The sequence below is a fragment of the Microtus pennsylvanicus genome, chromosome 15, assembly GCF_037038515.1.
Source record: "Microtus pennsylvanicus isolate mMicPen1 chromosome 15, mMicPen1.hap1, whole genome shotgun sequence".
Lineage (NCBI taxonomy): Eukaryota > Metazoa > Chordata > Mammalia > Rodentia > Cricetidae > Microtus > Microtus pennsylvanicus.
The window spans coordinates 26508387-26535364 of record NC_134593.1 but is presented as its reverse complement, the minus strand read 5'-3'; the positions used below and the strand labels follow the sequence as shown (position 1 = coordinate 26535364).

Genomic DNA, 26978 nt, shown 5'->3' with positions numbered 1-26978 from the left:
GAGGACCGATCTGGGCTTTTATTTTCCTGAGCAAGTGAGTTGGTGATCTGCATCTAGCAGGAAAATTCATGATAGGTGGATTAAGTGCAGTCTTGGCCTGGGAAGACACCACCAAGTAGTTACTGTAGTCTCTGCTGACAGGTTTTCTTGCTTAGGAAAGTTCAAGGCCTTTGGTTCGACTTTCTTTTTCTTAAATATTTATTGATTTATTTATTACTTTTATGTGTGTGAATACCGTATGTGTGTTGGTACCCTCAGAGGCCAGAAGAGGGAGTTAGGTCCCCTGGAGTGGAGCTACAGGCACCTATGAGCCACCAGATGTGGGTGCTGGAAATTGAACTCACGTCCCCTGGAAGATCAGCAAGGGCTCTTAACCCCTGAGCCATCTCTCCGGTGCCTTTAGTTTAGTTTTGTTTTTAGTAATGAAACTCCTTCAAGCCGTCACTCAGATTTATAGGAAACAGAAAACAACTCAGGATTTCACTAACTCTGAAACTTTATTTCATAACTTCACAGAGGTAACATTTAATTTTGCAGTCTGTTGATAATAATGGTGAGGCCATTCACAGGAACAGAAAGCCACATGAAGTCGGGATATAATAGTCAGCTGTGACAATCACATCACTATACTTGGGAACTGTTGAGATGCATATTTCAGAAAGAGAAATCGTCACAGATGATGACTTAAAAAATGCTTTTCTTACTTCAGAAGAGCAGGTTATCCCTTCAAAATCAAGTCAACTCACGGTCACCAACCAATTCTGGAATATTAGCACAGATGCGAAAGACAGCCCGTGTCAAAGAGCTAGAAATGCTTCCCAATGGTGGGAGCATCGCGGCTGGAAGTCTGTTACATCTCTACTTGTTTCCACACTGTTAGAACGGTCGGGAGAGCATGCATTGAGCTGACAACAACTATCACGAAAACGCCAAGGTCCTCAGTGTATCGAGGGGTTTCTAAGTTCCAAACGTTGCTTGAAGTGCTTAAAAGGCATTGTGCCATTTGATCCTAACGGCCACTCGTTTTTAGATAAGGAAACTGATGTACAGAGAGACTAAGCAACTGGCTTACACTACACAAGAATCTACCACAAGGTTGTGCATGAACTGTGCCAGAGCTATGCCTGGCACGTGACTACGTGGTGTTTGTTTATGGTGTCCCAGCACACTCAACCTGGCACACACACACAAGACGTCGCAGCTTTCAAGTCTATGTACAGACACAGAGAGCTTGAAGTATATACACCGATGCCCGCAAATGCTGAGCCTTGGTCCTCAGCACACTTGAAACTCCCTGCCCTGTGTTTGAGATTTAAGGAGTCTGAAACACATTGGCTTAATATCAGTCTTCTACAGAACTAAGGAAACACGCTTGAGTGACACATAGCTAGTGGAGGGTGGGTTCCCAAGATCTGTTCTGGGCTTCTGTCTAGGTATCTCTTCTGAGCATTTTGATGCTGAGACCATTTAACCCATTGGACCTCCGCTTCTTTCTCTTTCTAAAGAGTAATGCAGCACCCCCCCCACAACACACACCCCACGAATGCACACAACACCCTACACAGAGTAGACTGCTGTACACATGAAGTGGGATTTATGTGGAACACATTGCATGTTGTGGCCCTCAGTAGGTTGCAAGGTCACTTCCACCAGTTTTAAAGTCTTCATGGTTCAACAGACCAGAGTGACAGTCATAGCCACTCTGTGCATGTCCAGTTGTGTGCGTGTCTTTGAAAGTCCATCTTTTGCTCAAAGATTTCTCTCTATAGCTGTGTACCCCTTGGTAACAGACTGGGTCAGTCATCCATGGGTCGTGAGACTGACCCTGCAGCTGGTTCTGGAACCATCCACATGAAGTAGAAGGAGGTGTGTGTGGAGGGAGACACACTGCTGGTGACATTAGAAACCAAGGGCATGATGGTCCTAATTCATCTGGTGGAGGAAGGCCTGCCTCCCAGCTCCCCAGATCCCTAGTGTAAGGTCTGTGACTGCTCAGTTATAGAGGACAGCTTGGGGAAGCTTCCAGAGTCTCACAGAATTTGCTAATTTGAGACAGGAAATGTCCCAACAAGCCACTCCACCTCATCTTTCAAACCTGTTTTTTTTTTTTTTTAAATAAGGCCAATTCATTCTTCTATGGTATGAGTCAACATTGTTCTACTTGGTGTGGTTTAAGACAGTACATGTATTTGCGTATGTCCGTGAGTGCGCGCATGTGTGTGTGTGTGTGTGTGTGTGTGTGTGTGTGTGATGATAATGGCTTGCAGGAGTTGATTCTTTCCTTCCACTATGAGGGTTCTGGGGATCAAACCTTCCCGAAGAGGGACATAGAAGAGATAGCCATGCCTTTTTTTTTTTTTTGATTTAGGTAGAGGTTTAGCATGGAAAGAGCAAAAAAAGAAAAAAAAAGAAAGCCCAAAGTACTAAAGAAAGCTTACTTGGGCTTGGGCCCCAGGCAAAAGAACAAGTGGAAGTTACATTTTGTGGTGGCTCTGGAGTGACTGTGCAGATCCCAGGGATTCTGGGAAAGAAAAGCACATGATCTCATTAAGGGGATAATTATTCCTCCCATCTCTTTAGCATGGAGTTGGATGAATCTGTCTTCTTAATGGGCAGTCCATTAGTCAGCTGATGGGCCTGCCCAACTGGATTAACTCTTCTATTTTGGTTAGTTTGGAATGTTAGGTTTCCACCTAGGCAAAAGGTAGATAGATTCCACTCTTCTGACCAGAAGGCAATGGTTTTCTCTTAATGAGACTCCGAAAAGCTCTGATCAAGGCCACTATAAAATTCCCTCCTCTGAAGATATAACCCTAAAATCATTTAGGGGATGGGCTAAAATTGGGGAACAGATATAAGCCATTTTTTATCAGGAAAATCTAGAGATCTACTTCTAAAGCAATTTACAAAGCGATTAGTGTCTGGCTGAGGTCCCAGTCCCACCCCAAAGTAACCTCCATGAAGCTGACAACGAGAAATCAAAGCTCCTTCTTGACATTCATGGATCAGAGAGCCAGGGACACTCTTGGAATGCCCCTAAACTGCCTAGCCAGTTTCTTTTCTTTTCTAAAGATTTATTTTACAGGTGTGTGCTGCACATATGCATGTGTACCACGTGTGCAGCGCCCAAAGAGACCAGGAGAAGGTGTTGGAGACCCTGAAACTGGAGTTTGGATGGTTGTGAGTCACCGTGTGGGTGCTGGGTTCTGAATTCCTCTGGAAGAGTAGCAAGTGCGCTTAACCTCGAGTCACTTCTCCTGCTCCTGCCTGGCCAGTTTCTATTTCCTGTCCACATCATCTGAAGAGGTTGCCAAGCGACCTGATCAACTGAGCTACCTGGCTGACCCTGCTGAGCTTAAAGGACACTGAAGTACAGTAGCTTTAGGTATTTTAGGAACTTAGTCATGTATTTACTAACAATCTACTTAAGAGTCCCCAAACCAATCTATTCAGAGTCCAGGCTATTTTTTTTTCTCAGAAAGAAAGATTGAGATGGAGCACTAATAGTGGTATGCTCCTCTAATCCCAGGACTCAGCTTGGGAGGCTTTGATGCAGGAAGAGTGCAAACTCAAGGCCAGCCTGGGATATAAACGTGAGACCCTGTCTATATATATACTTGCTTCTAATGCTTGACTTCAACCCTGTATATTAGAGAAAAAACCCATTGTAATAAGATTAGCCTTGTCAAGCACTGTCCCTGTGTCCACCAGGAGGTGAAAGGGGGCCGGGAAGTCTCTCAGTTATTTCTTGCATTGTCCCAGCGGCGATAGCCCTCTCTTTCCCCTGGCTCCTCCCTGCTCTCATGCTCAAAGTAGGCCTCTTCTTCTTCTTCCTCCCGGATCACCTTCATCAGCTCCAAAAAGGAGGGTAGTGGGCCCTCATCCTTCAGCTCCCGGAGCCGGCACCAGAGAACATTGTTAAGGTTGGCTCCGGCCATGACCTGCTCCAGGCGTACCTGGTCAGCAATGTTCCTGGGAATAGCCCGTTTTTCCACAGCTCTCCGGAGCAGAGTTTCCAACCGGAGCACGTAGGCTGAGATTTTCTCCCCTTCTTGCTGATACGTCTTTAGGTATTTTACCTGCGCGGACCTACGGCTCTCCAGGCTCCCAAACACCTGCTTAAAGGCCTCCAGACACTCTTCCACGCTGATGGAAGCATTGTCTGCCTGGACAATGTGCATGAGGTCCAGGGCGGGGCCACGAAGACTCTCCATTACCCACCTTTTCTTTTCCGCCTCAGGGATGGGCCACTCTTTGGCTATCTCAGTGGCCTGTTCCAACCAGACCTCGAAGGACTCCTCCTCCGGGGCAGGGTCTGTGCTTCCAGAGAACACTCGAAGCTTACAGTACTTCACGGGCAGCAGGGGCCTTGGGGCGTGAACCATTGCCTGCCCCACAAAGTGGGCCAGTAACTCAGGGGATGTGCAGGCTGTGGTAGCCGGAGACACTCCCTGCTGCTTAAGGGCTCGGAACATCCCCGCAACCGTCTGCCCTTCTTTTTCTAGAAACAGGTTCAGTCTCTGGAGAAACTCAGTGTCCTGGTTAGGGGTCTTAAAGATCACTTTCCAGACGCCCCCCTTTCCCTGCACCTCACTGGGGACCACAGACATATCCGTGTCCTCCGTGAGCTCCAGTAAGACAGCGTTGGTGTTGTCTTGCTTCTGAAATAGCTTGCCTAGCAGGCGGTAGTTGCCCACACACTTGAGCGCCTCCTGCAGGACCGCCTGGATCTCAGGCTCACCACAGTTCACTGGTATGCCCGTCACCATCAACGCCTTCTGGTCATCTACACTCATGATCTCGCACCAACCCTCCAGCAGGGCCACTGCCATCCTCCCAGGCTATGCTTTTACACTTAGGCCCGGCCTGGCTCACTCCTGGAGCAGCTCAAAGCCTTGTGGATCAACGCTTTGTCCTTTGACTTAGTCTCAAGAAGCATGCGCTTCCCGTGTGTCTTCAGACCCACGCAAGTTTGATGGTACTACAGTTACCTGTGGCTCTGCAGTGGGTTTGCTGCTCGTTCCTTCTGAGAGCTGGGGACAGCTGTGTGGCGCTGATTCTTGTCACTGTGAGGCACTTGGAACAACTGCTTTTCCCATCTCCTGCTTACTGTCACTTTGGCTCTCTCCGGTCAGTGGAGAGGTGGCTTCTACTGTAGCTCAAACCTCTGGGGAGTCACACAGCAAGATGGTGGGGACGCCTAGGGAAACAGAGGTTCATTTTTATTACACAGACCTCTACTTCCCAGGACACACCCACATTCTAGTTTGGAATGGAACTAGGGGTGGACCAAAGGCTATGACTCCCATTGTACCTGTGTCTGCCCACTCTGTTGAATGGTCTTTGCTCACTGTACCCTTTCCCTGTGGGGACCAGCTTGAATCCTGTCTCTCCATCCTGAAGCCCCATCAGTGGGTGGGATTCAAGACCTTTACCAGTCGAAAGATGAGATTAGGAGACATAGTTAAATACCTGTTTATGTGTTCCAGAATGTTCCTCAAGAATCAAGGAGCCATGTATTCAGTTTCCAGCTCAGGAAGATGTCTCCCACTTCTATATAATAGTCTGTATGCGTCTTCACTTCACCCAAATCAAGCTGTCCTGTTATACACAAACATGAATAATGTGTTTTTAGGCCTAAAATCTAGTAATAAAGATTAATGCACATATTAAAAATATAACAGTTCAGTAAAGCATGAAAAAAGTGACAGACATGAACAATTTAATAAAGCATCCTAAATAAGATAGTTGCTATATATATTTTTAAATATTTATTTATTTATTATGTATACAATATTCTGTCTGTGTGTATGTCTGCAGGCCAGAAGAGGGCACCAGACCTCATTCCAGATGGTTGTGAGCCACCATGTGGTTGCAGGGAATTGAACTCAGGACCTTTGGAAGAGCAGGCAATGCTCTTAACCACTGAGCCATCTCTCCAGCCCCCTAGTTGCTATATTTTAATGAAGAAAAAGCCCACCTAGTTCTGGGGATGCTCGTCAGTCCAAAGAGTACTTGCCTAGCGTACAGGCAGGAAGCCTGGAGTTCAATTCCCAACACCATGTAAACTGGGCTTGGTGGTACATGCCTGTAATCTCAGCATGTGGGAGGTGGAGGCAGGAGGATCAGGAATTTAAGAACATTCTTGACCACATATGGAGTTTGAGGCCAGCCTGGGCTACATGAGAACCATCTTTAAAAACAGCTTCAATTGCACCATGTGTGATGGCACCTCCAGCATTTGTAGAGATGAGGCAGGAGGATTGCAAGTTTGTAGTCATTCTGGGCCTCATAGGGAAATCTTGGCTCAAAAGGAGAAGAAAAAGATATAAACAGAACTAAATGGAATTAGTCAAACATTTAAAAATGATTTTTAATGGGTATAAGAGAAAAGTCGAATCTCAGAAAAATAAGAAAAATAAGTGTACTTTGGAGTTAGGAATCAGTCCTCTTTTGCTGTGTCTAGCATGGCTTTTAAGTGTTACTCTGGTAAGTTGCCAACCCAAGTCTTCCTGTGGTGCTTTCAATGAAAATGGGCCCCATAGCTCATGTCTTCAAATGCTTGGTCCTTAGTTGGTGGAACTCTCTAGGAAGGATTTTGGAGGTGTGTCACTGGGGGTGGGAGCTGAGATTTCAAAATCCCACACCAATCCCACGGTCAGTCTCTGCACCTTGTGTTTGTAGATCAGATGTGAGCTCTCAGCTACTGCTCCAGCACCATGCCTGCATGCCTGCTTCTATGCTCCCAGCCACAACGGTCATGATCTGGCTCTCTGAGGCTGTAAGCTCCCATTAAATGCTTTCTTCTATAAGTTGCCTTGGTCATGATACTTTCATGAGGTTGAAAAGTAACTAAGACACTTCCTGTATTTAAGTTTGACTGGGTCATTCAGAGAAAGGCAAAAAGGAAAAAAAAAACCCGAAAAAAAAAAAAAAACAAAAGCATACCCACTGCCGAGTGAATTATCCACGAAGCAACTTGCTCTGCAGCGAAAGGGAGACCTACGAATCTAAAAGGGTCCCTATGACAGCATGGTCACTTACTCACGGGGATGCCTTCCTAACAGGCTGAACATCACAGAGTGCACTTATGCAAGCTAAGATATCCACAATGTCACCAGACCACATGAATTCTTTTTTAAAATTAATTTGATGTGCATTGGTGTTTTGCTTGCATGTATGTCTGTGAGGGTGTTGGATCCTGTGGAAATGGAGTTACAGACAGTTGGGAGACTCCATGTGGGTGCTGGGAAATGAACCTGGGACCTCTGGAAGAGCAATCAGTGCTCCTAACCACTGAGCCATCTCTCCAGCCCAGACTGTGCATTCTTATGGAGTCACTGTAGTAAGCCAACTGTGGTGTTCGAATGTGGTGTTTGCCAGTGCCTCCCAAGGCCTTTGTAGAGTGTACATTAGGATGCCACAGCCATTTCTCCCTTTAGCCTGAACGTTTCCCATCAGTCTGAGGGAGGCCCCATGCCATAGACGCTAGCCATAACTATGGCAGGAGCTGCCTCAGAAGCAGCTCCAGTCTTTCTCGGAGGTACTGAAGGTTGGTCCAGTGCCAGCAGCAGGAGGACAAGATGCTGCCTTACCCTGTGCCTGGGAGCATGGGGACCGGGAGCTCCAGACCAATCCAGGCCTGAGATCTTCTTGTAGGATAGGGAGTGAACTTCCTTCTCTTGGTGTATTTGGAGGAATCAGAAGTGTAAAGGGCACTGGAGGGGCTAAGAGTGACACTCAAGTCGGTAGAGCGCTTGCCACCACGCATGAAACCTTGAGTTAGACAAGCCAGGTCGAGTGGCATGTGCCCATTACCCCAACCCTTAAGAGCTGAAGGCAGGAGGATCAGAAGTTCAAGAGTATCCTTGGCTACACAGGGAGTTTGAGGTCAACCTGGGGTTACATACAGGACCTCGTCTCAGAAACAACAAAAACAGCCAAACAAAGGCACTGAATGCCCAGGTCCACAGAAAAGTTGTCATACTAAAGTTGGCTAGCTTTTGAGGCCTTTCACCGACAAGGGATGGCCTTAAAACAAAACAAACAAACAAACAAACTGAAAACCCTGAGTGTCTGGAGAGATTGCTCTGTGGTTAAAACCACAGGTTTAGTTCCTAGCGCCCATATAGTGGCTCACAACCTTCTGCAACTTTAGTTCCAGGGGATCTGACACTTTCTTCTGGCCTACAAGGGCTCAGGCATGCATGTGGTGCATGTACATATATTCAGGCAAAATACACACACACACACACACACACACACAATGAAAATTACTCCCCACTCCAAGTTTAAGACCCTAAATGAAACACCCTTGATGTACAAAGGGCCACGAAGGAAATGTTTAGATGTGAGAGAATACAAGCATTTTGTATTTTTCTCATACAGAGGGGTCTCACAGGAACCAGGCTCCAGGGGTCAAAGACCCGGCTTGAATCCAACCTGACATATGACCTTAGGCATAGCCCCTCCTAAACCAGTGTCCTAACTTGGAAGGCCAGAAGGACCAAATCCTTCATCTCACAGGGCTTTGGTGAAGCATTGGAAATTTTAGTGGAAGCTTTTGTTAAAATGCCAAATGCATCGGGTGCTAATGTTCAAAGGGCCACATATGGTGCTCTCAGCTCCTACATAAGTTCGGGGTGGGGTGTGTGTGTGTGTGTGTGTGTGTGTGTGTGTGTGTGTGTGTGTATGAATTGTGACTCTCCATCCATCAAGATATCTCCAGCAACTGGGGGGCGTTGGTATCCACATACAATCCTTCCCTAAGCAAAGGCTGACAATGGAACTGATTTCTTGGTCACACCGCCCTGTGAGAATACACTGCAGCAAACTGTCTCTCATAGACCAAACCCTTTTTCCTTAGTGAGCATGCTCAGATCTCCCTCCAGGGTCCCTAAAGGGTGGGCAACACTTCTGCTGGTTTCAACCACTCTGGAAAAACAGAGGCGGCTTAAATCCACCAGAAACAGGATCAGAGGCTGGGAAGAAGCCAGGAAGGACCCAAGATTAGAGTGCGGGCTGGAAAAGCCTCCAAGCTGGGGACGGTGGCTGGGCCGCGTGCGCGCGTGCACACACACACACACACACACACACACACACACACACACACACACGTACACACATCCTCAAATCTTTACACACTTTGGCTGCGCATAATTCACAGTATGTAATCCTCCCCTAAACCGTGATCGAGCTCTACCCTTAGCGCAAAGCGCTGCGGTCCTAGAGAAACAGCATCTGGCAGCCGCGGGGCTCTGGCGCAGTGTGCAACAGGGGCGGGGGGAGCTAGGCGGGACGCCCTGAAAACAAGATGTGTCTGGAGTGGGCTCAGTCTGCCCAGTTCCCAACCATTTTGGGTGGTGGTGGTAACCAGGTGTGTGTGGGGAGGGGGCGGTGAGTGGGTGTGTGTGGTGGAAGATACCAAATCCAGACCCTCTTGGGCCTTTCCTGGGGCAGTGGCCAACCTGCAGGGCTTGGGACTTTCAGATAATGTTGAGGGTCCTGAGTCTCTATGTTGAGGTGCAGTGCTGCGATTCGCAACCTGCATTCTGCTCTAGACCCCCAAGCACCACAGACCTGCTTCTTTCTCCGGGTCATTCCTCCCTTTCGCTACGCCCCTCTGCTTTCTTCGTCCCCGCCATGTTGTGAGCCCCACCTTCTACAGCAGCAGCTGCAAGCAAGAATATCCTCCTTTTTCTTCTGCTCCTTGAAGTCTTCCCCCGACAGTCCCCCACAGAATCTAGGTCGGGGGTAAACTGAAGCTTTGGTGTCGGGTACTTGGGTGTCTGAAACCAGCCCCTGCTGTTTCCAGGATCACCCCTCCCCAGAGCCTGCAGGCTTGACCCTAGGCTTCCCCAACCCTCAGCCCTCACCCAGGGACAGGGGAGCTCCAGAGCCACCTAAGCAATGCAGCGAGACAGGTGGAAGAGAGAGACTCAGGGTTAGGTTCTGCACCCTCCAATCCTCGCCCAGCTGTAGCTTGTCCGACACTCACCCTGGCGCCGAGAGCGGTCTGCCGGGCGGCCGCCGCGCATCCATTAGCGGGTGGAGTGACCGCTTCACTTCCGGAGCGCGGGCTCCGGGTGCCCCCCACCCTCTTGTACCCTCCCTTTCTCGTCCCCTCCCCCTGGGTCCCCTCCTTCCCTCTCCCCTCCCTCCTGATCGCGCGTTCAGCCCGCCCCGCCCCGCCCCGCGTTGCCGGGAACTGGCATCCTCTGCCGCAGCGACCGCCCGCCCAGAACCAACTTTGCCGCTCGCTCGGAGGTGGCGCGGCGCCGCCGGGGGGCGTGGGCAGGGAGGGAGAAAGCAGGGTCAGGAGGAGGGACCGGGAGGGGTGGGTCGCCGGCTCGCCAGCCCTCCATCCTTTCTGTGCACCTTGCGGTAGGCAGGGAGCAGCAGCAGCGGCGGCGGCAACGAGGGGCTAGTGCACACCCAGCCAGGGAGACTAAGGGAACCACGGACGGACGGAGAGGACCCTCCCCAGCGCCCCCCGAGTCATGGCCGAGAGAAAGCAATCTGGGAAGGCGGCAGAGGATGAAGAGGTCCCTGCTTTTTTTAAAAACCTGGGCTCGGGCAGTCCCAAGCCCCGGCAGAAATTCTGCGGCATGTTCTGCCCGGTGGAAGGGTCCTCGGAGAACAAGACCATCGATTTCGATTCGCTTTCGGTGGGCCGGGGCTCGGGGCAGGTGGTGGCTCAGCAGCGGGATGTCGCCCACTTGGGCCCGGACCCGCACCGGCAGAGCCGGCGTGCCAGCGGGGAGCCATCTGTTGAATCGGGCCGGAAGGTGGAGATCCGGCGGGCCTCGGGCAAGGAAGCCCTGCAGAACATCTACGATCAGGTTGGTATGGGAGGGTGGGGACGGAAAGTGGGGCTGAACCCTGGCATCTCGCTGAGGACCGAGCATCCCGCGTGGCGGCCCGCACGCGGCTCTTGGAGCTCTGCCTCCCGCATCTGCACGCGCACCGCGCCCTGCCCGCCCCTTCACCGCGCAGGGTGCGGCGAGGCACGGGTTCGCCGGTGGGCGTCTCAGCGCCCACAAAGGCTGCCCTCGCCTCCTTGTGCCTGGGAGGTGGGGAACCCGCGTCAGGGACCAGCTGATCCCTGAGCTAGGGGCGACGAGTGGCGATTGGGGTGGACCACTGTGCTGTTCTTAAATCCTCCCGGGCGGCCTCCGATTGCAGCTGTGGCTCAGTGCCCCACCCTTTTTTGATGCAGCTCAAAGAGCGCAGGGGAGGGCTGCAGTGAAGGCCAGAGGACTTCCCTGGGGTCGAAGGGGGAAGGGGCTAACATGACTCCTCGAACTGGCAAGGTCTCCGCCTTGGGAGCGCTTCGCACCAGGGTCCTGAGCTCTGAGGTCAGGACCACGGCCAGCGCCCCGAGCCTGTCACCAGTGCCTGGACTCGGTTCACAACCAGTGAAGAGTCGGGGAGGCCGTGATGTCACCAAGAAAAGCTAGATAGCCCATGTGCAGAACAAAGTTCTGCTAAGTGTCTCGGCAAGGGCTTCCCAGCGTGCTTCCCCAGCGCTGTTTGGGAGGCACTTTGGGAATGGGGAGAGACTACGTGGATTATATTCAAAGAGCCAAAAAGAAAAGGAAAAAGAGGATGGGAGGGGAAGACTTGTATTTGAAGACAAGACTCCCTGATTGTGTTAATGTTGAGACAAAGAAGGCTAGTTTGGTTAGTTATCCGCGGTCATAGAAAATGTTTGACATGGTCCGGTAAATCCCAGCAGTGCCCATTTCAAATCCACTCGTCTTTTCACGCACATTTTCCTCCGTTACAGGGCAACATTTATGCTCGTGTATTTTTTCACAGTTTTAATGTCTCAGCTGATCATTTACAGTGCACAATGCCTTAATACTCGATTGCTGTTTCTCTCCCATGCCCGTGGTGAAGATAAGAAGCCAATCTATGAATGACTTTATACTGAATTCCCACGTGCCTTCCCTTCCAGGGCAGGAGGAAGGTTAGTCCTAAAGGTGCTTCCATTCAGACAGCCACTGGAGAAATTGGGGGCAGTTTGTACATGCTCACTGCGGGGCTTGCCCAGCATTCATGTTGTATGCTACAGAGAAAGCCTCAGAGAGCATCTCTGGGGGCAATGATTGGGGTCCGTTTCCCAACACAGCAGAGTGTTCGGGTTTTTGACTTTCCTAGAACCACTTCTATCCAAAAAAAAATTACTTAATTTACACTCACCCACCCATCCTCTGATTTTTAATTTTATATTACACTAAGAGGCAACCAGAATCTAAATCCAAAAAGCTTGTTTTGTTACAAGTGATCAATTGAACTAAAAAGTTTCTTCTTTCTTTTCTTTTTTTGCTTTTTCTTTGCTCTCTCTTCTTTCCTTTTCCTTTCTTTCTTTCCTTTTTTTTTGAGACAGAGTCATCTCTGTCTCTGTAGTTGAGACTGGACTTGTACTCAGACAATCCCAGTCCTCCTGGGTGCTGGGATTACAGATGTGAGCCACCATGACCAACAGCTCTATCTATCTATCTATCTATCTATCTATCTATCTATCTATCTATCACCTGTCTATCTATCTATCTATCTATCTATCCATTTATCAATCTATCATCTATCTATCTATCTATCTATCCATCTATCATCTATTTATCAATCTATCATCTATTTATTAGCTATCTATCATCTATCTATCATATATTTAACTATCATCTATCTATCTATCTATCTATCTATCTATTATCTATCTATCTATCTACTACCTGTCTGTCTATCTATCTATCTATCACCTGTCTATCTATCTATCTATCTATCTATCCATCTATCCATTTATCAATCTATCATCTATTTATTAGCTATCTATCATCTATCTATCATATATTTAACTATCATCTATCATCTGTCTATCTATCTATCTATCTATCTATCTATCTATCTATCTATCTATCTATTATCTATCTATCTACTACCTGTCTATCTATCTATCTATCTATCTATCTATCTATCTATCTATCTATCTATCCATTTATCAATTTATCATCTATCTATCATCTATCTATCAATCTATCATCTATTTATCAATCTATCATCTATTTATTAGCTATCTATCATATATTTAACTATCATCTATCTATCTATCTATCTATCTATCTATCTATCTATCTATCTATCCTTTCTTTCTTTTGTGGTGCTGGAGCCTGAACCCAGGAACTAGTGTGTGCTAAACAATTGTTCTATTGCTGAGCTACATCCCTAACCCAAATGTTTCAATATTGTACCTTATACTGAAAACAGGGTAAGTATAAAATGAGTCCTTGTGGGAGTATGTTGGTGAAAGTCAAGACCACATAGTACAGGGGTTGAGTGAACACTCCCAAGTCAGACATACGGGTCATTCCAACAGCCTGGAGGGAACAGAACCACATCTGGAGAGTCCACAAGAGAACACGTAAAGATGGCAGATGAGATGACCCCATGTGTAACAAAGGCAGCATATTAACACTCAAGTCTGAAGGGCAGCTTCACTGGCTGTAAGATCAGGAGTGATTGTGGGAACACACCCTAAATTGAGCAAAAACTCTAAATTGCAAATCTAGGGAACATAGAGGAGGCAATTTGAAGGTGAAAGCACCAGCCCAAATCCCTAGTTTTAACCCCTGTAAACCCATCTCTGCCTCACTTTCCTGGTCATTAGCTCTAGAGGTCGGTTCTGGCTCAGTCTTTCTGCAGCCCTCTCTGGTTCATTTATCACAAAAGGGGCATTCCTGTGGGATTTTGTCATTTATAACTAGGGACAGTTACCCAGCTTGGTGCTTGCAATGTATGAATTTTTCATGGTTCACAAGAGGATGTGCATATATGTATAACGATGGTGACAGAAAGCACAGTTAGTTGGCTCATTGTTTTGACAGAATCAGTGGTCATTATTTAGGGTCATTACACTCATGAGGAGAGTGTCTCCAGGCTTTCAAGGAATTCTTCTAGAAGCTCTGGCACAGAGGAGGGTGGGTGGATTGGGTTATGCCCCCTTCTCCTCCCTTGAATCTTTGTTTGTAAGGGGTCTCAAGAATGGTCAGAGTTGCCAGGTATGACAGCACACACCTTTAATCCAGCATTGTGGAGGCAGAGGTAGATGGACCTCAGTGCATTCAAGGGCAGTCTGGACTACACTGTGAGTTCAAGGTCAGGCAGGGCTGCTTAGCAAAGTCCTGGGGGGGAGGAGAGAGAGAGAGAGAGAGAGAGAGAGAGAGAGAGAGAGAGAGAGAGAGAGAGAGAGAGAATATAATCTCTTTGAGGGCACACACACAATGACATTGGGAATCCCTGTCAAACCATACATCATAAAGGTCTGTCTCCCTGAGAATCCAGGCTTCACATACAAACCTTTGGAGGAACCTCAGTGTTTAGCCATGGTGGTTGTTGGCTTGCCAGTGAACAGTGGTCTTCGAGCCCCACCTTTTCTCCTGGGATTCTTCTCTTCCATTGGAGATACGGTTAGGTCAGAAACATTCTCTCATCCTGGGATTCTGGATGCTGAATCCCTTTCAAAGAACTTCCAGGCCCATTTAGTCATGAACAACATGTGTAGACTACAGAGGTAGGGAAGTAAGTGTCCTCAGGTCCAGGGCAAATGCCAGTGAGTGGGTTATGTAGACCTCTGCTGAGCTTGGCTCAAACATATCCCCAAGATACTGCTGGAAACTTAATTCTCTGTGTAGTCCCATGCTGGGAAGCGAGGCCGGTGGGAGTAGCCTCCTCTTATGCTTGTCAGCACTGATGATACAAAAGCCCGAGACTCTTGAGTTGCGTCGCTTTTCCTCTTTTGCCAATGTGCACGGCAATGGTGTGCAACCTCAGTCTTAGACTTCCCAGCTTCTAGATTCAAGCACCAAGTGGAATTCTTGTCTAGAACTGGGGAGATGGCTCAATCAGTAAAGGGCTTGCTATAAAAGCCTGAGGCCTGAGTGAATCACCAGTGCCAGCATAAACACCTGCCCTTGGGAGGCAGAGGAAGGCAAGCCTCTGTGAGTTCAAGGCCAGGCTGTCCTATGTAATATATTCCAGAGCAGCCTTGGCTATACGGTAAGATGCTGTCTCAAATCAAAGCAGTGTTTTGTGGCAGTGTGCATTGGTAATCTCTGAGCTGGGGAGGAACAGTTGGGAAGATCCCCGCGGCTTACAGCCAGCTGCCCCAGTCAAAGCAGCAAGCCCTGGGGCTCAGTAGAAGGCTTGTCTCAATAAGGAGTTTGGATGCCTGAGGCCATCCTCTGGCTTCCACACACATGTGTATACACATACAGTCACAAGACATGATTATGCATGCATATCTGATCATATGCATATAAATAAACACATGATAGGATAAAATAAAGAGCAAGGAAAATGTCTTTGTTATAAGTTACCCAATTCAGGTATTCTGTTACAGTAGCTCATAAAATGGATCCAGACAGTCACCACGCCTATACAATGCTTTCTAATATTTCCTTCCATCCTGGATTCATATCCCCTCTCCCCAGAGTGACTATTTCCCAGCCCTAGGTTCCCAGTGTTCCACAACACCATCCCTACCCCATCCTCCTAGGGTGCCCCCTTCTTCCTCCAAAGGGCACCATATTCTAAATTCCCTCTCTTCCCCTTTGTCCTTCCCTCTCCTATTCAACCTTCCCAAATCTCACCTACAGAGAAAGCCTGATGGTTACATTGTCCACACCTGTGTAAGTGGCGAATAACCAAGCTGTCCTTTGAGATTCTTGTGCTATGGCAGACGTGTAGTGGAGGTTTGGCTGGGAGCCTAGAACCAGGCCAATAACTTGATGCTCTTAGTGGTCCTCCTGCCTCAGCCTCCCCAGTGCTGGGATCACAAGTGTGCCTCTACTTTCAGCTCTCACCTGGATTCTGCGGGTCAGCTTGCAAGCTTCTCTAAGCTGCCTTACCATGGCGTCTCTTCACGGCAACAAAACAGCAAATAAGAGAGCCACATATGATCTCCAGCTCTTAACCAACTGAACCATTTCCCCGGTCTTCTTTCTTCCTCCTAAAGCTTTTTTTTTTTTAATAATTCTTTAAATTATAACAAATCGTTGGTAACTTAAAAATCCTTGTTCAGCTAGTAGATGTGCAATGAACAAATTAATTATGGGAGGCAGGGCAAAGAAGCGAAAGGTCGAACTCAGATGAGACAAGATTCCCCAGCCTTTTGCCTCAGGCCTAAGTTGAGCGAAATTCTTCCAAAAGTCTTCCAGCTAAACGGCTGTATCTATCTCCACAGTAGCTCAAGAGGAAGGTAATGGCCATTGCTTTACCACAGGCAAGACCCGCCCCCAACTGTTTGGAAGTTAAAGTCCACTGGTTCCATGCTGGGCTGAACTACTGTTGTAGCCCTGACAACAGGCAGCTCTTCTTAGGTGGCCTTTGGTACCAGAGTCCCTTTCTACTTCCTTGAGAAGGGAGGGAGAGTCCAAATTGACCATGGCTTGAATGTTGCCTGTCTTGTGTCTTTACCTTGATTGCCGGAGCTCAAATGAGACTTAGTCATTTGAGCCCTGAAGAAAGGACGTCACCCCTCGACCTAAGGCAGCAGTCCTGTGACTCAGGTGGAGGCCTCTTCTCTTGGCTTCACTCTAACCCTGGCCTTGGTACTATGCGGGTATGTTGGCACATGCCTGCAATCCCAGGGCTGGGCAAGTGGAGGCAGGAGAATGAGGAGATCGCGGTCAGCCTTGGCCATGTAGTATATAAATCTAACCCGGAACAGGAGACCCTGTTTCAGACCAGCGAGATGTCTCAGTGGGGAATGGTACTTGCTGTCAAACCCGGCCGCCTCAGTTCAATCCCTAGAATCCACGTGGTGGGAGAGAGAAGCAGCTCCTGCAAGTTGTCCTCTGCCTTCCATATTTGCCAAGGCTCACACATCTGTTCATATGCACAATAAATGAATGTAATTTAAAAAGAGACCCTATCTCTACGACTCATGATATTGTCATATGTCCAACTAGGAATGTGCTCCGAATAGGGAAATGTATAACCTTCTAAAGAAAAGCTAACAAGCAAGCAAGCAAACCCAAATAGACCAAAAACTCCACCCATGACTTAAAAAAAACATCCTGACACTCAGCTGCGACTTTCCACGCTAGAGTCTCCGTCGCAGGTCGTGCAGCCGCCTCGCTTGGAAACCTTTCTTTTGACAGACGTGCCGTCACCTTCCTGAAACCAAGGCTGTGGAGATCTGTTTACTGACCTGACTGCAGAGGCCTTGTTAGTCTGGGAGGCGCATGGACCTGGCTTTGAATGGAGCTGTCCTAATGCGCCCTGTGTTTCTTCCAACTTGTTCTGCAGCTCCAGGCCATGTTGTGTTGTGAACTTCAAGGTGTGTGATTCACTTTTACTGTCAAGTAACTTCCATCCCACTGAACACCATAGCTTTATGGGGCAGGCCTGGCAGCAATGTTTGTGTGCTCTATTTTATTAATCCGATGTTGATTTTATGAAATGTATGCTACTGTGACCCTTACCTTGCTAAGGAAGTTAAAGGCAACGTTCTAACGAAGAGTCAAGGGTGGGATTTGAACCCAGAACTAGGCAGCTGAGAACTTCTTAATCACTAAGATGTACTGAATGGCTCCCTGCCCCCACTTATTTGAGACAGGGTCTCATTCTGTAGCTCTGGCTGGCCTGGGGGCATAGACTAGGCTACTTTTGAACTTCTGGCAATCCTCCTGCCTCTGCTTCCTAAGTACGAGGAGTAAGACTGTATACCATCATGCGTGGCTCTGAGTTACTTTTCATATTCACCATTTCTTACCCATCTCTGAAAGAATAGTGATTGCAAGCGTGCTCTGAGTGACACGTATTTGTTACTATGCATTCTTCAATGTCATCCATCAAATGGACCATTGATTAGTCTTTACGAATGTGCCCCAAACGAATGAAATTCTGTCCATTGATTTTTAAACACAAGAAGCATCTCCAGTTACCACCGGGACACAGGCCAAGTCTGAACAGCCTGGACGATGTCCTTCCTAAGATGAGAGCTCTGTGAAGACAGTGTACCTTTTCCGATCACTGTCAGTCAATGTCTAAGGCAGCTGGGACAGATGACTGTAGACTAGGCTGCTGGAACTCCAGGCTTTTGCTCTCACAGCCCTTATCTGGGGAGGGAGAGCGACTTCATACTCCTCATGTGGTGGAGGGAGCAGGCTCTCTGTCTGTCACGAGGACACTCATCTCACCACGCAGTTCCCCCTTTACGATTTCGGGTCTTCCAGAAGTCTCACCTTGTGATGCAGTCTTGGGGATTAGGATTTTTAACCTATGTCTAGTTGAGGGGACACCTGCATGGAATCCTCGACAGTCATGTGAGCAGGGAGGGAGGTGTTGTAAAAGCAGTGTCAGGTGACAGGTGGCTGCCAGACACTTAAACTGTTTGCAGGAAGAAGCTTGGTGGCCTAGGCCCCAAACCCCACACGGGTGGCTCCTTACATGGGTCAGAGCCTCTCAGTTGAGGGAGAGAACCTGGCCCTGAAGAGCCAAAGTCTGGCCTTGAGTAGAGGACTTTGCCTTGAAGGTGCTTCTGGGTGTGCTTTTGAACAAACACATGGCATACGTGGGCTGGGATTCCTGGAGAACTGTCTGGTAGCGAGAAGGCTGCGGAAGGAGACAGGAAGACCATGGCTAACCTGGCTCTGCCACCTCAGGGCTGTGTGACCTGGGCAGCTGTATGATTTTGAGCTGCCACTGAGTGAGCCTATCCCTCAAGGCTTCCTTCTTCATGTTCACTGAAGGATCAGAAAGGAAAGCCACCCTGCTCCTAGATTTTTTTTTTATAGCATAAAAGTTGCATTTTTACAATTTGATGCATGCCACCATATCTGCCTAATTCCAAACACTTTCGTGTTTGGACTAAACCTGTGCCCAGTAAGTAGACACTTCTGTAAGACCCTCTGCCAACCATGCATCTGTGTTTATGTCTGTGTGGATTTGCCTTTTCTGAACACTTCTTGTCCACAGAGTCAAAAGATATGTGGCCGTTTGTTTCTTCCTTATCTTAACGAGTGTGTATTGTTGAGATTCACACTGTAGTGTGTGTGTGTGTGTGAGTGTGTGTGTGTATGGCGGGGCACTTTCTTCCTTTTACTGGCTGAGTAAAATGCCTCATTTTGTATGCTTTTCCATTTGTCCCTTAATGGGCACCGGGAACATTTCCACCTTTTGGCAATTTGGAGTCATCTCAAGGTAGAACCATTTTCTCCATTTTCTTGGATTTCACCTAGAAGTGGAGTTCCTGGGCTCTGTGGTAATTCTAGGTTCTGCCATTTTAGGACCAACCACACTCCTTTACATTTTCTGTCCTGTGGAATGTGAGGGTCTCCACTTCTGCACAGTCTTTCCAAGACTGATTATCTCTCTTTCTGTGAGTTTGTGGGCTCTCTTGGTGGCTTTATTCCCACTCCTAGTAACATACCGCAGTGCTTGCTGGGTATTGATGAGTGTCTAAAAATCTGTCTGTTTTTAAGTTTGTTTCCTTGTCTTGTTGTAGAATGATAAGAATTCTTTATATATCACTGATTCTGCCTCTTTATTGCATAGATAACGATGGTTTATTGCTAGTTCTGGGTATCAAGCCTAGGACTTTGCATGACAGCCAATCTCTCTATCCCTCAGCTGTCCTTTCAGCTCTGGTAGATGTTTTCTGATAATATTTTCTCCCTTTTTGGGTTATTTCTAACTTTTTCAAAGATTTCTTTTCTTTTTCTTTTTCTTTATGAGCATGTGTGTATCTACGTCTCTCTGTATGCGTGCATCACGTGTGGTGTGTCTGTGCCTCTCTGTGTGTGCATCACGTGTGCCAGTGACCTCAGAGCGCAGGAGAGGATGCCAGATCTCCTGGAACTAGCATTATAACTGCTAGTTATAAGCTGCCCTCATGGTTGCTGGGAACCAAACCTCGGTCCTCTGGAAGAGCAGCTGGTGTTCAAATAGGATGTTGAATATAATAAGTTCATTTGCTGAGCCATATTAACCTCTGAGCCATCTCTCCAGCCCCATTTTTTGTTTGTTTGTTTTTATGTTTTTAAAATAGTATTCTTGGAGGAACAAAGTTTCTAATTTTAATTAAGTTCAAATTATCTCTCCTTTTCTGCTTCTGTTATTGCTGCATCATTCCTCACTGTGCTTAGGACTACAGAACGGTCTGAAGTCTATCCCGGAGCTTAGGGCGCCCCTCCTGTGATTATAGTCATATTACCAAGTCCCCAGGGAGCCTTGAAATTCATTTACAATAGCTAGCTGGGTGGCCCCCAGAGTTTTTTGTTCTGAATAATGAGCCTTCCATTTTCTGATCCTGCTCATATAAAAAAGACTCATCCATTTTTCATGCATATATGCATATCTAATTATATAATTATGAAAATATTTAATATACACAATAGATTTAATAGAATCAAATTTTTAATGTGTGTATATAAACTGCTTCTTAAGAATATGGAAAACCTGCTTTCCAAGCAAACAGCTTTGGAATGCCAGGGGTGGCACTGACCAACAAGTGGAATTTAAAACTATGAAATTTGGAGAACTGCATTCATTGATTTTTTTTTCCTGTTGGAGCAAAACACAAATAACACAAACTTCACCATCTTGATGATGCAGGTGTGCAGTTCAGAGATAAGTGTAATCATATGTTTGCTCGTTCATCCGAATTCTTCGCAGCCAGCAGATCTGAAGCTTTGTCCTCACCACGCTACCATTCTCCTGCACAACCCTGACCCCCCCAGGACTTAGCAGCCCTAGTTCTGGTCTCTAAAATCTCAGCACTGTAGGCGTGTCCTATCTGCACTGTTACTTTCCTGTGATGACCGGCTGCTTTCATTCACCACGACAATTTCAGGGAGCAGCCGTGTTACAGTATGGGCAGAACTGCCTTCTTTTGGCTGATGCTATTTCATTGCTAAAATACGGTGCTTTTTCTCAGCTGCTGGGATCAAAGCCAGGCCCTTCCACAGAGCTACACCCCAGCCTCTAACCACATTCTCTTTGTCCACTCATTCACCTGTGGACATGCTGAATTGTTATGAATGTGGTATCGAAAATGCCTCCTTGAGCTCCTGATTTCAGTTCTTCTGAGTATCTACCCGGAGGTGGAGTTGCTGCATTGATAACACTGCTTTACCTTAATTTTTTATTTCTTATAAGACAGGGTCTCGTATAGTCCATAGCGAGCTTTGAACTCACTATGTAGCCAAAGATGACCTTGAATTTTGGGATCTTCCTGCCGCTGCATCCTGCGTTCTAAAATCATGGACATGTGCCACCGCATTCAATGTATGCAGCTGGGGATGGAACCCAAGACTTCCTTTGGAAGAGCAGTCAATGCTCTGAATGGCTGAACCATCTCCAGGCCTTTGCTTTTTATGTGTATATCTGTATGTGTGTGTGTGTGTGTGTGTGTGTGTGTGTGTGTGTGTGTACGAGTGCGTTGCTCGAAGAGAGCGGAGGCAAAGAATCCCCCGAGAGCTTGAGTTTCAGGTGGAGTCACTCAATGTCAGTGCTAGGGATAGAATTTAGGTTCTCTGTGAGAGTAGTACATGCTCTTAACTAGTAAACCATCTAATTAGCCCGTTTTCAGTTTTTTTGAGAGACCACACAATGGTTTCCACAGCAGGTATGCTGTTTTATCAGCAGAGCAAAAGGCTCCTATTTTCCCACTTCTTGTACCTTCTAAAATCTTCCCCTTCCCTCCCTCCCTCCCTCCCTCCCTCCCTCCCTCCCTCCCTCCTTCCCTTTCTCCCTCCCTCTCTCCCTCCCTCCCTCTTCTCTTTCCTCCCATCTCTTCCTCCTCCTGCTCCACCTCTTCGTCCTCCTCATTTGAAGTGAAGTCTCACTGTGTTGTAAACTCTGTCCCCAAACACTTGGGCCCAAATGGATCTCCCCCCTCTGCCTCCCAAGCAGGAGGGAGTACAGATATGTACCCATATACCTTGCTGTTTTTGCTTGTGTTTTGATAGTTGCTGTCCTAGTGGGTGTGAAGTGGTATCTCATTGTGGGTTTGATCTGCATTTCCCTAATGACGTGCCTGGTGGGATCGTTATGTTCCTACTTCCTGGCCCTTTGTATGTGTTCTCTAGAGAAGTATCTGTTCACACCCTTGACTGCTCTTTTGAGTTGTATGGAACAATTACTGTGTTATAGTATGTGTCCATGTACTGTTAGTAAGCACAGACACATGACTTACAAATATTTCCACCCTTTTATAGCTTTCTTCTTCACTGTATTGATTATGTTCTTTGGTACAGGGAAGTTTTAAAGTCAATTTTTATTTTGGAAGCCACATGACAAGATGATGACCTTAGATGACTGATAGAGGTGATGTTTGAAGTAGAACATGAATGTACCACCACCTAGAATCTCTGGGGAAGAGAGCCCTCATGGGGAATCATTTAGATGAGGCTGGCTTGTTAGCATGGCTGTGTGTCTGGGGGGGAGCGTCTTGACTGTTCATTGATGTTAGAAGATCCAGTCCATTGGCTGGCACCATTCCCTTTGCAGAGGGGTTCCCGTTCTCTTTTACTCCCACACTCTGCCTCCAAGGTCTCAAACAACCCAAGCTGGCCTCGAACCAGCTATGATAGTTGAAGATGATCCTGAACTCCTGATCTTACTGCTTCCACTTCCCATGCACATCACCATGCCTGGCTTGTAGTTTTCATCTCAGCGCAGTGTTAGAACCAGGATGGGTGCCATGGATTCTATTCTCTGGTTTCTGTTTTAGAACAGTGCTTTGTCTTTCGCTGTAAGTCACAGTCCATCCCTATCCACCCTTCCTCATCTCCTGACCCATCTTCCTTCAAGGCCCAAATGAGATTTTCAGGCAGGATCTGCTTTTCCTCCTGACCTTGGGCTTGTCCACCAGCAGAGACCTCCACCAGCAATGCACAGCCGCCACCACTGAGGATCAATTGCGGCACACCAGCAACGGTATCTTTATAATAGCAATAACTTACAATAACAATTCTTACAATAACCTCTAGTTGCTTAGTGATATTTTTTAGTTGCATCCCAATTGGGTATAGTCTGTGTGATCATGGAGCATTTAATCATCATTCACTGAATGGAATTATTCAGGTTTAGAACCTTCCAGAGCAATATGGAAATAAAGCTTCCTAGGCTGTCTTAGGGTTTCTAGTGCTGTAATGAATCACCATAAAAAAAAGCAAGCTGTGGAGGAAAGGGTATGGGGCTTACACTTCCACACTGTGGTCCGTCACTGAAGGAGGACAGGGTAAGAACCTGGAGGCAGGAGCTGGTGCAGAGCCGCATTGGGGATCTGCTTACTAGCTTTCTCCACATGGTTTGCTCAGCCTGCTTTCTTAAAGGACCCAGGACCACCTGTCCAGGGATAGCACCACCCATAATGGTCTGGGTCCTCCCCTATCAATCACTAGTTAAGAAAATGCTCTACAGGCTGGCCCAGAGCCCAGTATTATGGAGACATTTTCTCATTTGAGATTTCCTCCTCTAAGACGACTATAGTTTGTGTCAAGTTGACATAATCTAACCAGCATACAGGCCAAATAAGTTTCTGGGCACTCTCACCCCAACTTTTTAAACTCAGTCTTTAACTAGTGGGTCCCATCATGACATTGTCATTCATATGTACCACTATACATTGCTTTTTTATATATATTTTCTCCCCCTATTGCTGGTTTCTGGATGGTTTTGGGTTAGTTAGGATGTAAAATCAATGGTAAAAACCACAAATGTGCAAGTCCCTTATATAAATGATGTACTTGCGTAGAACCTGCACAGAGCGTCCCATCTACCTCACATCAGCTATAAATGACCTACAATGCCTGGCTCTTTTTCTTTAAAAAAAATGACTTATTTTAGTGGTGCATTTAGTGTGTGCATGCGTATATGCGTGCATGTGTGTGTGTGTATGTGTGTGTGTGTGTGTATGTGTGTGTGTACAGAGATCCCTCAGAGCTGGATTATAAGTGTTTGTGAGATGGGAGTGCTGGGATCTGAATTCAGATCCTTTGATAGAGCAGTAAGCACTTTTGGCTGCTGAACCATGGCTCCAGGATCTTTCATATTTTTTTTTTTGTCTTTTCCCTGCTGCTTGGAAATTGAGCATCTTTTCATATGGTGCCTGGTTATTCACAGCCTTTCTCTTGTGAACTGAGTATTTATAATCTGTTCCTACCTTTCTGTGGGGAGGATGCTTGTCTTTTTACTGTTGCTCTGTAAGTGTTGTGTATGTATTTTGGATACCACGGCTCACTCTTCAGCCTACTCCGACGTGGCTTGTGTCTCTGCCCTAACTTGTCAAAGTCACAGTACTCCCACTGTTGTCACATTGGATAGCCTAGCATTGTGTGACCATGCTGTATCGGTTCATTTTCTCTTTGTGGTGACAAAAATCCCTGATAGAGCAATTTAAGGAAGGAAAGGCTTGTTTTGGCTCACAGTTTCGAGAGCACAGTCCGTCCTGGTGGGGCAGGCTCGGCAGCAGGAGCTTGTGGTAACTGGTCACATTGTATCCACAGTCAGTAAGCAAAAAGAATCTCCCTTTTACTCAGTCAGGGATCCCAGTGCATGGAAAACAGCACTCACATTCAGGATGGGCCTTCCTTTCCCCAGCTAAGCCTTTGTGGAAATGCCCTCATAGACAGACCCCCTCTGTCATGGGGCTGGGAAACAAAGAAACATCACTTTCCCAGCTAAACCTTTGTGGAAATGCTCTCATAGACAGACCCCCTCTGTCATGGGGCTGGGAAACAAAGAAACATCACTACGACTTAACAGTAGCAATGGTGGGTTTTCTTTGGGGCGTTGCTGTGGGAGCACATTCTGCTCCTTCAGCCAATAGCCTTTAAGATACCAGCCCACTTGGGCATGGTCTTTTATACTGTACAGAAAATGCAGCTTCTGCTTCTAGCTGCTAGACTCTAGTCCTGTTCATTCAGAGGATTGTTGTCTAGGACAGTGATCTGTAAGTTTTCCCCTTAAATAAAAACCCTTTTATTATCCATAATACTAAACTGGTATGGGATTGTTTTGTGACTTATGTCATCAAGGGGTATTTTGAGAAAATGCCTGAGATAGGAAGTTTCTCATAGCTGGAGACTGGACAGAGAGAAGGGTGGCCCACCACCCCATAGAGGTTAGGGAGCGTCATCTGGAGTGGGATGAGGACACATGTCCAAGAGAGTTTCTGAGTTAGCAAACTTTGGATGGTCTATGGTGGCTTGACTCATTCTGGATGGTGACAGCAGCAGGAGCTGCTATGGTGGCTTGGCTCATCCATCACTTAGCTCCAACCAGCAGGTGCTGGGTGTGGTTTCGCAGAGGGAGACAGAGGCCTGGGATAGTTTAGGGTGCTTATTGAGGTGATGCAAGGTGATTGGATGGGTAGAGTTTTGAGTTTGGTGCCTGCAAGTTTGGAGCCAGCAGTTCTAGTCTGTGTGAAGAAGAGGAGAACACAGGGACCAGTGTGCAGGTTCATCGTCACCCATTTTATACCTTTAAGAGACATGTTCCAGGCTGGAGAAATGGCTCAGAGGTTAAGAACTCTGGCTGCTCCTCCAGAGGTACTGAGTTCAGACCCTAGCAACAACATGGTGACTCACAACCAGAGGCAGAACCCTGTGCACATCATAAATAAATCTTTAAAAACACGTGAAAGAGAGAGACATGTTCTGGTTTCCACCAAGCTATATACTTGGTCCCCTGCCAGCTCCATCTCTTCTGTTGCCTTGCCTGCTAGCCTTTCATACCTTCAGGTCTCAGGGGTTTTTATGTCTTTAGAAATTGCTGAGGGCTTGTCTGTGTGGACTTGTATCCACATTTTAGGTTAGAAAGTAAGGCTGGGAACTAAGAAAGCATTCTTTTTAATTTATTAAAAATAATCATAGCCCTAACAAGAAGAGTAAATCAATTAAAATAAATAATAAGCCCAATAATAAATTGAATTATTTAAATAATAATTAAAACCCTATTTGAAAAACAAAAATAAGCTGGGCAGTGGTGGTGCACACTTTGATATCAGTACTTGGCAGGTGGATCTCTAAGAGTTTGAGGCTAGCCTGTTCTACATACAAAGCAAGTTCCAGGACTGTCAGGGCTACACAGAGAAATCTTGTCTTGAAAAACAAAGAAAAATAAAACAAACAAAAAAAGAGAAGAAAAAGAAACAAAAATGGCTACAAGCTCCTACCATTGAGGCAGAGCTTGTAGGCGTCTAGAGACAGATATAGCCACCATAGACAAGAGATCAGAGGGTTCTCAAAACACCCACAATAGAACTACCAGAGGGAATGGGTGTGGTCTGGGAGGCTCCCCGGTCCAGAAGGTCTACATTGTATGAAGACTTGGAGGAGTTGGCTAGGAGGCTCCAGAGAGGAGTTCTAGGCAGAAGACAATTATCAATGAAGGGTTATTTAGAATGCGTGAGCTCAGACGGGCTGTATGTCTGCTGTACCGAGTCAAGGGGAATGGCTGTAGGAATGGCATGGTCTCAGCAGGGTTTTGTCTGCCATCCTGAAATGCTGGCACTGACGCTTTTGGAGGTGGAGACTCAGTGCAGGAGAGTGGTGTGGTAGACCCGAGATTCTCAAAGGACCCCTGTGGACAATGGTGGAAGCGAAGACTCGCAGGAGGTTCTGTGACAAGTCATACACGAGATGGCAATGACCAGGGCCTGTGGGAGGAAGGGAGTGGGCTCCCAAAGCGGGAGCTGGTGGGAGAGCCTGGTGGGGAAGGCTGTGAGAGAGTGGGTGTGGCCGCCTCTCTGCTCCTCCTTTGGATAAAGTGAGATTCCCAGCCTCAGGGAGCAGGATGAGGAGGGGTGGCCGGAAGAGAGAGATGACTTTGCTATAAGCATTCTGAGTGTGAGGTACCTGGGGGACATTTATGTGGTAGTCACATACTGGCTTTGAGTGAGGGAAGGTGACTTTAAAGCCAAAGATAGCTCCAGATTGAGAGCAGTCAAATATCAAATTCAATGTGTCTGT

At 47.1% G+C, this 26978-nt stretch overlaps 2 protein-coding genes across 5 annotated transcripts in view; one reads left to right on the top strand and one right to left on the bottom strand.

Annotated features, from left to right (window-relative positions):
• Positions 1-478: 478 nt before the first annotated feature.
• Positions 479-10150, bottom strand: Pnma2 (PNMA family member 2). Of its 2 annotated transcripts, none has more exons than XM_075950281.1 (3): positions 9998-10150; positions 5473-5601; positions 479-5200 (listed from the first exon to the last, which is right to left on the bottom strand). In XM_075950281.1, the coding sequence occupies exon 3, from the start codon at positions 4830-4832 to the stop codon at positions 3738-3740; it is 1095 nt and encodes a 364-aa protein (XP_075806396.1). In that variant the 5' UTR covers positions 4833-5200; positions 5473-5601; positions 9998-10150; the 3' UTR covers positions 479-3737. The 2 variants fall into 2 exon arrangements, with proteins under 2 accessions (XP_075806396.1, XP_075806397.1); XM_075950282.1 differs by having other exon boundaries at positions 9659-10054.
• The window catches only part of Dpysl2 (dihydropyrimidinase like 2), a 103927-nt gene continuing 87075 nt past the window's right edge, over positions 10127-26978 (top strand). The window contains exons 1-2 of one of the 3 annotated variants that reach the window (XM_075950279.1): positions 10369-10578; positions 10689-10841. In XM_075950279.1, coding sequence (XP_075806394.1) covers positions 10537-10578; positions 10689-10841 — 195 coding nt within the window. In that variant the 5' untranslated portion in view covers positions 10369-10536. Of the gene's footprint in view, positions 10842-26978 lie in introns of all 3 variants that reach the window. The other 2 variants (XM_075950276.1, XM_075950278.1) reach the window with 2 other exon arrangements.

Excerpts from the sequence above, each read along its gene's own strand:
- Pnma2 (XM_075950281.1), bottom strand. The coding sequence starts at position 4,832 with ATGGCAGTGGCCCTGCTGGAGGGTTGGTGCGAGATCATGAGTGTAGAT.